The 12,219-nt window shown below is 29.8% G+C and overlaps 2 protein-coding genes across 2 annotated transcripts; one reads left to right on the top strand and one right to left on the bottom strand.

The window, feature by feature from the left end:
- The first annotated feature begins 7,469 nt into the window (after positions 1 to 7,469).
- Positions 7,470 to 9,653, top strand: LOC123195570 (NADH dehydrogenase [ubiquinone] 1 alpha subcomplex subunit 2). Its single transcript, XM_044609356.1, has 3 exons — positions 7,470 to 7,652; positions 7,787 to 7,893; positions 9,268 to 9,653. The coding sequence occupies exons 1-3, from the start codon at positions 7,567 to 7,569 to the stop codon at positions 9,369 to 9,371; spliced, it is 297 nt and encodes a 98-aa protein (XP_044465291.1). The 5' UTR covers positions 7,470 to 7,566; the 3' UTR covers positions 9,372 to 9,653.
- Positions 9,654 to 10,049: 396 nt separating this feature from the next.
- On the bottom strand, positions 10,050 to 11,760 carry LOC123195569 (pectate lyase 1-like). Its single transcript, XM_044609355.1, has 4 exons — positions 11,497 to 11,760; positions 11,059 to 11,414; positions 10,833 to 10,968; positions 10,050 to 10,279 (listed from the first exon to the last, which is right to left on the bottom strand). Exons 1-4 carry the CDS (start codon positions 11,743 to 11,745, stop codon positions 10,073 to 10,075), a joined length of 948 nt encoding a protein of 315 aa, XP_044465290.1. The 5' UTR covers positions 11,746 to 11,760; the 3' UTR covers positions 10,050 to 10,072.
- Positions 11,761 to 12,219: the final 459 nt, after the last annotated feature.

The following is a 12,219-nucleotide window of genomic DNA, read 5'->3' as shown; positions in this document are numbered from 1 at the left end:
CGGTATAAAATGTAATTAATTATAAAATTTTTTTACGCGATTAAGCTTTAGAGAGAAAACAATAAAATCCACTAGTTTCAAAATAGAGCACTTACACCCTTGTAATTTCATAATAGAACATTTATATTCTTGTAAATCTAGTGATTAAGTGTATGAAAATGGTTTTAAAATATTGAAATTTGATAATCCAATAAGAAATTTTGGAAATAAAAAACGTTTGTATTGTATAATTAACCCTTATGTTATGATGGTTATTTTTCACAAATATCATTCAATTACATGGGTATAGGTGTTTTTTTTGAAATATATGGGTCTGTCTTTTTTCTTACTAAACCTCAGGGGTATCTAGAATAGATTATTAAATTAACATAAAATAAGTCGAGTAAGATGGATTTGTCACGTGCGGTGCCTTAAAATACACTTGAGAAAAAACGATTTGAATTGAGTCACACTATTTGCCACTGTTGCCAACGCTTTCGGTCATGTTTTTGTTTTTGCCAAAAACTATTTGAGTTCTCAATCCACCCCACTTCTTAGCTTTTTTTGTTTTAACCTTTTCATCACTTATGAGCCCCCACAAATTTAAAAAAGGCCAAAGCACTATTTCCCACCCAAACTATACTGAATTCTTAAAGTTTTCCCTGTTAACTTTGAAAATCCTATTTACCCACTCATGACTATTTAAATCTATTAATTTTATGCATAAAATCATTATTTTATATTTAATATTAAAAATAAACTTAAATATGATTTCATTTCCCCTCTAAATTTAAAAAACTAACTTTTCTCTCTTAAACCAAGTTTAAAAAAATCACATTGCCCCTTAGGGTTTAGTTTCAAAACCCGTTCAGTTTCTCTGATGTCATCGCCAATCGTCTCTCCCTTCCGACGATTTCCTTTCCTCTGACGACCCACCTCAACTTATCTGGCATCAAGAGACATCGTCTGGAAAGAGAAATAGTCTTTATAAACGACGAAGACGAGATCAATCAATCTCGTCTTCTCAGATGACGACAAGATGACTTGTCTCCCTCTAGGAAGATGAGTCGTCTTCATTTGGGAAGACGATTTTTTTTCCTAGACGATATCTCTCGATACCAAATGGGTTTGGGTGGAGTTGAAAAGGGTCGTCAGAGAAAGGAAAACCGTTTAAAGGGAGAGACGGTTGATGATGACGTCGGAGAAAGTGAACGAGTTTTGAAACTAAACCCTAAGGGGAAAATGTGATCTTTTAAAACTTGACTTAAGGAATAAAATGTTAGGTTTTGAACTTTTAGAGGGGGAAATAAGATTAAATTTTCAGGAGTTAAGTTTCCGTTAAATTTAACCGATCATGAGTGGATAAATAGTATTTTCAAAGTTAACAGGAGAAACTTTGAATAGTTTGGGTGGAAAATACTCCTTTGGCCTTAAAAAAATTAAATAGAGGAAAAAGATTATCAAATTAAAATTAATAAATCTAGTTGCAAAAACTTCTATTTTATTCTTATTTGTTTTATATGGAATATATATAACATTATTGATGAAGCCACTCAAAGTTACAATTGGATATTTGTATTAAATCTAAATAAGGTCTAACTAAAGATTAATTCAAGTTTTTAAAAAATAGCTTAATAGCAATTTAAGATTGTTGAATTAAGATTAAAATATCATTTACATTTAATTTTATTTTAAATTTAATTCAAATCAATTTAAATTCAAATAATTGATTAAATAGAAGCTAACTTATTTAATCTAAATTCAAATTTGAGCTCTATCAACTTGAGTTGAATCTAACTTCACTTAGAGCTTTGACATTAAAACTTCATAATATTTATGAAAAACTTCTCTAACTATTGTCTAGTGAAATCAAGTGGGTTTATTAAAACTTAGACAAAAGTTGGAGATGAAAGTATAATTTTTTTAATAAATAAAATTTTCAAAGAATTGAAAAGAAATATTGCCATTCGGGCAATGTAATAGTGAAGTAGAAGATAGCCAGTGGAACAGCAAGATGACAAAGGACACGTGTCTGATGGTGGCGGCAACAAGTAAATGAATCCTACAAGCATCACAATGCATGAAGCGACACGTGTCCGAAGACATTGTGCCTTCACGTAAAAGCAACAGAATCAAAGGAATGTAGGAAATTGTTGCTCCAGTCACATATCCCGGTCACATCCAACTTGGACGGCTCACTGGCTCGGAAAAGCACAATCTCCGTGACACCGTCTGCAATTTTACTTGCCGTATCGAAGGTCTTAGGAAAAACTTGTGAGTCCATTATAAATGATTTGCCAAAAAAAAAATTTACAAGATTAAAAAATAATTTAAAATTTATATAATATGATAAATCGAACCATACATTATATAATTTTTAAAAGATAATGTTTAAAATATATAGAGAGAATAGAAGGGCCCAAATTGTAAATTTGACATCTAATTATGGGGATAAAGATATTTTAAAATATCAAATGATTTTTTTTTTTTATGAAAAGGAATTAACTTTGTTTTTTTCTTCTTACACAAATTAAATTTTCAAATTTTTATATTAAAAATAAAATAATTAATTTAATACATTTTATAGATTATAATAAAAATTTATTTTATTTTATAAAAAAATATAAAAATTTGATCCTGTTAAAAAAATGAATATTCGCTATTTTTAAATATTATTATCACTTTAATTTTTTTTTTTTGGAATCATGAGGAAAACCAAGTAGGCAATTTGGGAGAATAGATTCGAAACATATATTGAACTTAGACTTCTTTGTTTTCAAAATATTATAAGTTTACAATGCATGCGTAACACCAAAATACAACCAAAAAAAAAAATGGACACATTTGTTATAGCATATGGTGTATGAAAGTGATTCAATTTTAATTTAATATTATACATATCCTCCTGTTTAGTCATATATGTAAGTATAATATTCAATTATATAAATGATATACATTAAATATATATTTATTTATATATTCAAAATAGGTACACATAATATTATTTTTAAAATATTAAATTGTCCGCAATGTTTTTTTCATTTACCATTTTAATCTCAAATTTCTTTAATAACTTTGGTATCTATCTCGTATGAGCATACTGAACTAAAAGTGGAAAAAAAAATTATAATTTATGCGATAAATTGTTATTTCACTTTAATAAAAATAGTGGATATTTTTTTAAATTCCAATTGATTACAAATTAAACCTTAATTTGAATAGAATCTTACCTTATTTATAAATGGTTTTTTTTCTTTTAAAAAGCTTCTGGGTTTGTGAAGTTGATTTATATTTAACTAAATTCAAATAAAAATATTTATTTGTATTTTTTAATGTCACTATAAATCTGGAATAGATATAACTATTTATAAATCTTTGTTCTCTTTATCTCTCTATATTTATCAAGTATTAATTAAACTTAAATCGGAGGACCTTAGATTCAATCAATAAATGGTTTGCGATTTAATCAATCCAACTAATTCGATGAACCAAGAAAATCAACATGTTATAATTAAACATTTGAATACAAATTTAACCATGTTGAAGTTAATATGATAGTCAGATTGGTTTAATCTAATAACTAAATCATAACTCAACATAATTTACCTAATTCAACATTGGGATAGTTTTTATCTAATTTAATAGTTAAAACATGTTTTTATCATAAATCATATTAGATATATTATCGATTTTCAACTAGACTAGTTAGTTGAATAAATTAAAATGTATCATTGTAAATAAAAGGCCAAATGACTATTTTTCACCTAAGGTTTGGTGCAAACCCAATTTTTCACTTGTCAACTATCAAAAATCCAAATATTCACATATCTGTTAAATTTTACTGTTATTATCAGGGGTAAAATCATCATTTAATAAAAATATTTGAAAAAAATATAAATTTATCACATTTTCTCCCTAAGATTTAAAAACAAAAAATCCCCCCACCCCCCCCCCCCCCCCCCCAAAACCTTCCTCTCACCCAAAGTTTAAAAAATAAGTATTTTCCCCTATGGTTTGCATTTTCTTCATTGTTGTTTATCCGACAACCAGAATTGACCAACCTCCACTATCCCATCTCTCGGATAAGGACAAATCATTGATCAATAGGAGGTCAACCAACAATTTGTTGACAAGGATCCATGCATTGACCTACACATAGGTCAATCGAACAAAGAGTTTAAGCTTTTGTCGAATTGATCTATGTGTCGGTTGATGCACAAATCTATCAACATGATCTGTGTGTCGCATAGATCCTGATCGACGAATCATTGACTAACGATTCGTCCTTGTCTTGAAGATGGGAGGGTGGACATTGGTTGGTTTTGATGGTCAAAGAAGTGACAAAGGAGAAAATGTAAACCCTAATGGAGAAATAGTCATTTTTCAAACTCTGAGTGAGGGGAATATGAGAGGGAAATTATCAATTTTTAAATTTAAGTAAAAATATGATAAATTAAAGATTTTTATTAAATAATAATTTTACCTTTAATAGTAATAATAAAGTTTAACAGATAATATAATATTTAAAATTTTGATAATTAACAGATAAAAAATTAGATTTGTATTAAATTTTGGATGAAAAATAGCCATTTGGCTTAAATAAAATCTTACAACTGAGCTATCTCAGTAAAAAGATTTGAGAATAACATTTCATGATGGGGTCTCCAAGTAAAGGATATTGAAGTTGATTGAAGAAGAGAACGCATAAACCCTTAAATAGATAAATCATAATGATAACTTGCAAGTTCAAAATTCAAATGTTGTTGGCAGGGGACAAGACAAATGACTAACCTACAAAATGCCCACCGTCCAAGGTTTGTCAGCCTTCCACGTGCATGCCCACGTGGCATGACATCGTACGATGACAGTTTCTACATCACCTTCATGATCTAAAGCCTGCTGTTGATTGGATCATTTCCTCCCGAGGACGGTGGCTAAGTATTTAAAAATTAAAAAGTCTTTAATTATTTTTATTTTCTATTTCAACTCTTTTTTTAAATACTTTTATTGATTTTTTATTTCTACATTTACATAGAAAAAAAATAAACTTTAAAAATAACTATATCAAAAAATAATATTGAAATTTGAAATATTAAATAAATTTATATCCACTTAAAATTAGTATTTATTTGGTTTTCATAATTATATATTATTGTATAATAAATAATTTTAAATTAAAAATAAATTATATAATAATATATTATCATTAATATTCAAATTGATAATATTAATTAAAATAATTATATCTTATGTAATTTTATAATTAATAATAAATAAATAATTTATAAAATATTAAATTATATGCTAATGATGTCAAATGGGATCATTTGTAATAAAAAAAAATCTTCATTATTAAATGCATTTAAGGGAGGGCAAACAAAATAAATAATACTAATGAAATTAAACGGCATCTAAATCAAGCGAGGTGGACACGTGTAAGGTGGAAAAGATGCGAGAAGCTTGAGAGGCACGTGATATAAATATTGCCATATTCGGAAATATGGCCCATTTATTAATTCTACGTTACGATCAAGGAGATGAGAACGACATGAACCGTCCGATCACGTCAAATTGCTATATTCATGTTGCGGGACCTACCTTTTCGTCCCTACCACGATGCCCTTTAGGGGGCGTTTGATTTGTGTAATTTTTTATTATTAAAATAGAAAAATTACCTTGAAGATAGATTACTTAGAAGATTACTGGGTATAAATGATTACTATGTTTGATAAAATTTGATAGGTATAAATAATTATTGTGTTCGGTTAAAGGTAATAAAAGATTACTAGTAAAATATTTTACTTAAATGCCCTTGAATATAATTATTTTTAAATATTTTTATATTATTTATCATATTAATTAAAAATAAATTTATTTTTATCTCAAAAAATTAATAAATAATAATTTTTCTATAATAAACTCAAGATTACCCAAATAATCTTTAAATACCTAAGGTGAAGGCGACAATCAGATTACCACCTATATAACAAACCAAACAAGGGAATAAAAGATAGATTACTAAAGTACTCTTAAAAACCTTTAACCGAATGCACCCTTACAATGCGTTTGGTTAAAGGTTTTTAAGATTACCTTGATAATCTATCTTTTATTCCCTTGTTTGGTTTGTCAGTAATAAAAGATTACAGTAATCTTCTATTACCAATGCTGACGTGGCAGGTAATATAGGTGGTAATCTGATTACCACCTTCACCTTAGGTATTTAAAGATTACTGGAGTAATCTTGAGTTTATTATAGAAAAATTATTATTTATTAATTTTTTGAGATAAAAATAAATTTATTTTTAATTAATATGATAAATAATATAAAAATATTTAAAAATAATTATATTCAAGGGCATTTAAGTAAAATATTTTACTAGTAATCTTTTATTACTTTTAACCAAACACAATAATTATTTATACTTATCAAATTTTATCAAATATAGTAATCATTTATACCTAGTAATCTTCTAAGTAATCTATCTTCAAGGTAATCTTTCTATTTTAGTAATCAAACATTATCCAAACCAAACACCCCCTTAATTTTAAGTTTTAGCAACGTTTAACATGCACGCCGTTGTATGTTCATTCATGCACCTCAGAATTGAGATCTGTAATAATTGAAAGTACTGGTATTTGATCGAGGACGGATCAGAGCCAATTTTTAGGTGCAAGGTGCAATGCACCACGTGTAAGTTCTGTGCTACTCTCTTGGAAGAGAAAATTACATTTTCTCACCCGGGCCTGGATTCCTTCTATCGTGTTAAAACGGCTGAGGATTATGTTTTTCATCCGAGTTTTAATATAATAATAATATTATATATTTATAAATTTTAAAAATTAAAATATCTATTTATAATATAATTTTTATTTAAAATTATTAATAAAATAATTATTTATTAAAAATTTATAAAATTAAAATTTGTCATATTTTTTCTCACACTTAAAAATCACATAATTTTTTATTTAAAATTTTAAAAATAATAATTTTTCTTTTATTTATTTTTTCTTCTTCTCTTGTGATAATTTATTATTATTGATTGTCGATCGTCCTCTCCCTCACCTAGGTTGTTCTCTTTTTCACTAATCAATGCGCGATGAAAAGTTTAATTATTATAAATATGTATACTATTTCTCGTTTTATATATTATTTCTAAGAAATTAAAAGAGGCTTTTTGATATAAAAAGGGCCTAAGTGGTCCAACGTACATTTCATATAATGGGCTTAAATGACAGGCTATATTAAATAGGTATCAAACATCATCCATTATATTTATATATTAAAAATACGTATTATTTATAAATATGAATTTAAATATTGATGTGGTATGAGTGAATTATTTTAAATTAATAAAAAAAAATGTACTTGTTTTTCTCTAATTAGCAATAATGTACATCCTCCCAGGACTAAACTGTTATTTTTTCAAATATTAGGACTACAAGGTAATCACCGTAAAATTGAGGACTAAAAGAAAGTCCTTCTGTTTTCCAGCCCTGAAGGTTTGTAAAACTGAGTCTGACAACATAGCCTTTCGACCTCTCTGAACATAGTCTCACCAGTTCGATCAAACAGCAATTGAGACAGCGATGGCATGGAGAGGAAATCTATCTCGAGCTATGAAGGAACTGAGGATCTTACTGTGCCAGACTTCGCCGTCGAGCTCTGCCACTAGGTATTATTTTTTTATTTCTTTCTTTGCTCGTTCGTTAACGACTAGGCTGCTGGAATCATTTTCTAAATTTGTTGGAGTAATTGTTACTTAATCGAAAAATTAAACTAAACCCACAAAATTTTTCTCTATCATAGATCATTTGTGGAGAAGAATTATAAGGATCTCAAGACTTTAAACCCTAAATTGCCAATCTTGATCCGTGAATGCAGTGGCATTGAGCCCCAGTTATGGGCTAGATATGGTAATATTACTCTCTCATTGTTGTTTTCTTTTGCCGGAAAGTTGTCTTGTGATAGGGATCTTTAATGTCTTTTATATGCAATTAGTTATGTGATAGCTTCAAATTTAGTGAGACTTTTGAAAAACAAGAAATTATGGGTTTTGTTTCTTTGTTTTTTAAGATATTATTATAATTTTTGTTAATTTATAGTTTGGATGCAGATAATAACTGAGGTGGAGGTGGTTGTAGTGTTCTCTTTTTTTTTCTTTTGCTGGAAGATTTTTATTTAAATCTGATTGAGCTGAAATGTGGTTGCTTTATGAACCCAAAGCAATAGACTTCAGATTTATTATTATTCTTGATGTTTTTTGTATCTGAATTTGACAAAGTGATTGGTAATAGTGTGATTCCAGCTATTGCACTAGTGCTTTCTCTATATATTTTCTTGTAACTCATTAAATGTAACCACAGTGGTTAGACAATATTTTATAAATAAGTCCATTTTATAAAGGAATCAGTTTGGCAAAGTGATTAGTGATGGTGTCATTCGTACTTTGGGTAGTGAAACTGATTTACCATTGATAAATTTTTCAGAACAGTGTTAGTGATTAGAGAAAAAGAAATTCAAGTGCATATATAGAACACACGCATACTCAGACACATTAAATTCTTGTTGTTAATGTGGCTAAATAAAGCTATAGGATTGAACCATCCTTTTCCTGTTAACTCTGTAGAGTTGCCCTGTTAGACTAAGCTTTGCATTTAGGGTTTGGAGATCTTTTATACATCTTAGCCCCCAATGATTATCTGCAACAGAGTCCATCTAATTGCACTCCCTACTTTTGCTTTTGAGATCAAACCTTTACTTTCTCCTGTGGTACAGCTTCTTGCGGTGAATTCAGTTGGTGTCTCATATTTTGTGAAATCAATTTTTTTAGCGCCAGGGTCTGAGTCTTGTGGTGGGATGGAAGTTGTCCTTTGTTATTATATTTTTCTCTTCAGTGGGTGGGACACAGCTTTTACTTTATACCATTATATGCTAAGAAGAGCAGAAGTGTTAGGGATACTTCAACAGTTCTTAGAAGTGGCCTACCTAATTTTAGACACTACACAGCAAACACCCTAATAAATGAAGAGACTTGGTCGTTTTAAAATGGTATAAACGTGAAGATTATACTTTTTTTCTTTTTCCGTTAACATTGCTATATTTTTGTTTCAGAGACCTGAATCTTTGTTGAGTAGTGAAATTCTTGGTTTGCTTATATGTTGTGCGTACATTACAGGAACAGTGCATTATTATTATTATTTTCTTTCCCTTGCCACTTTAGCTTTGTGCTTTTGAGTTGAATTTTAATATTGTCATCTCATCTATGCGACTTTTTATCATCTATACAGATTTTGGTGTTGAGAAGGGCATTCGTTTGGAAGGTTTGAGCGAGGCACAGATCTCAAAGGCACTTGAAGACCTTGTCAAAGCCGGGGAAGCCCTTAAGGCCTGAAAGTCGTTACCCTTCGGGCCATATGGAATCAAATAAATGGATGAGTGGCAAGTTTCCCATGACAGTTTGCACTTCTATTTTAGCACTCTAGACATTTAATGTTGATAATCCAGTATTCAATATTGTCTTGTTTCCAAGGCAGGGAAATTGGTTTGATATGTTCTGTTTTTAGTTGATGACAATTCAAGTGTCAATTTGTTTAAGTAGTCAATACTACAAACGTATTTCTTGGATGCCTTGAAACAAGGTCTGCAATCTATCCGAGTATTGTTGTTGCTCAAACTCAGCTTGATAAGATAAATTGCAAGGCTAGAGCTGGATGAGCATGGAGTTGTAGGCTTAAGTTTGTGCTTGAGATAGGAATCGTTAAACTTGTATATTTATCAATTATCTCCTATATTTTGATATTCAAAGCACCTAAGGAGTTTGAAGAAATTAGTCATATTAAGATTTAAAAGTTTAGTGCTCCGGGATGCAAGTTTTAGGGGAATAATTGTAAGATTATCAAGATGTAAATGCAAGATTTTAAAACTGTTAAGATTTATTGATTTTAGGTAGACTGTTGAAGCTCACAAGCTTATACTAAGAAACAAGGAGATCAAGCCAGACATGATGATAAGCTGCAAATGAATTAAATCTTTTACAGCACAAATGAAATAAAAATAGCTCAACGTCTCCTTTAAAATTTGCGGGTGAGCGACTCAGCATTTTAGTGCCCGCGAGCAGAGTAAAACGCCTGATGCATTTGTCAATGCCCGTACAGAATTTGCGTCTGCAACTTGAAATCTCTGTTCATCGTTGTAATTCGGCTGTATATTTCCAGAACCTGTTGCTTTAAAAGAAGCACCGTTTTCAAAAATATCCCCCACTGAATAAAGTTTCGACGACCTTCCTAACTGCCATGTCACCTGTTTAAATTAGTCGTTAGTCATTATTATTATTATATCAGAACCAATAATGTTACCTCACATATGATTGGGTTGGATACAAATCAAATCGAATTTAAATATTTCTGAGCTCAAGTTCAATTTGACTGAAAAATGGGAAGGCTAGAGTTTGTCAAGTCAAAATTGCAAGTTATTTGAATTCAATTTGATTTTTAAGTTTGGAGTTTAAAACTCAGTTTAAGTTCATGACTCAGATTTGTAACTTAAGTTTATAATTTATTGATAAATTGATATTGTTTTATTCAATAATGGGTAAAACGATATTATTTTAATAATTATTTGATATACTCAAATTGTATTATAAATTAAATTCTAATCAAATTTAATTGTTTATCTAACTTATAAATCAAATTAAACTAAGTTTTTTTAGCTCAAATTCGGAGTATTTTGAAAAACGAACCAATTCTTCTAACTCTAATTCGATTTAATAAAATCAAGCTAGATTGGTTGAGGTTCACCTGTAAAAGGGAATGTTATCTTAGTTACGTAAAGTTGCATGAATTATAGAAATTACCTCCTTTTGCCCTGATTTTTTGGCGATATACAAGTTGGCTTCACTTCTAATTTGAGGGTTCATGCTCCCCCCAATAGCATAGCTCGTCCATTCTTGGTATAGGTTATTAGCTATATGAACAAATCCATATCTCACCCTGCATTATTTTCATGTTAAAGCTCAATCTTAGGCTGAAAAAAGAAAAAAAAGAGAATTAATCAAATTCTAAAATTCACTAAGTAATCACCGTGGTATTCGTTGATTACAATTAGGTCCAAAATGATTGAATACTACTGTGACTTTCATGTTTTTGTCACTTGCATGCATGTCATCGTGCCCAAGAAGCATAACTTTATCTTGATTTTTGAACCAATTGTTGGAGATTGTAATATCCGTCGAGCTTAAAGTGACATCAATTAGACCATCTTGACATTTATATAATGTATTGTGATCGATCCAAATCTTTGATGCTGCCACCAACCTGATTGCATCGCTATCTATTGCTCCCAAATTAAGAATCTTTGAGTTTGGACCAATAACTGCGCCTGATCCTGCTGGCTGGCAATGGTGGATGTATAATCCGTGAATGATGACATTATTTGCCTGATAAAAAAAAAATATTAGTAAAGTCACGTTTACAGTAACTATTTATTCAACTATTTAAATAATTTTATTGATTAATTACTTCGTAGATCAAGAGACATCCAATGCCTGAGATATGAATACGTGAACCACGAGCATCAATGGTGGTAAAACTACTTATCAGAAGCGGTTTCCTAAGTTTAATATGCATATCTCTTTGAAAAGTGATCCACACTTTTTGAGAGATTAAAGTGGCTCCGTATCTCAAGGTTCCAGGTTTAGGGTTTAACGGATCATCATTAGAACTCGTGACTATGTAATAGATCATATCCTCACCAACATTGTCAATCATCTTTCCGACAAAACCAATCGAACAAGTAGCAAGTTTCTGTCGATTGTTTCTCCAATTAGAGTTAGACCTCCAACAATTATCGATCACATTCAATTGTGTGGCTAAAGTAAGGATGGGAAGAAGAACTAAGGCCATGGAAAGAGCAATTGCAAAGTGATTAAATGCTTGAGCAGCCATAATTGAAGTGCTTGTGAGAAGAAAGTGAAAAGGGAAAGCAAATTATATACAAGTGAGAAAAAATGAAAATAGAAAAAATTAGGTACTTTGGTTAGGCTTGTTATCAAGCTATAAATAGAATGAAAGTTACAAAATAGTGGGAGTTTTTTACAACCGAGTGAAGCTCCAAATAGAAACAAGCTACGGTAGAAGGTAAGGGAGTTAGTAGGGTTCTCAATTGGGACGATTATTTTGTCCAAAAAATTCAATTTCGGATCAAATAAAATTTGGGCTTTTGACAAGTTTGGACAAAAAATG

Source organism: Mangifera indica, chromosome 14 (genome assembly GCF_011075055.1).
Source record: "Mangifera indica cultivar Alphonso chromosome 14, CATAS_Mindica_2.1, whole genome shotgun sequence".
Classification (NCBI taxonomy): domain Eukaryota; kingdom Viridiplantae; phylum Streptophyta; class Magnoliopsida; order Sapindales; family Anacardiaceae; genus Mangifera; species Mangifera indica.
Note: the sequence above shows the minus strand (reverse complement) of the source record. Positions and strands in the feature narration are given on the sequence as shown.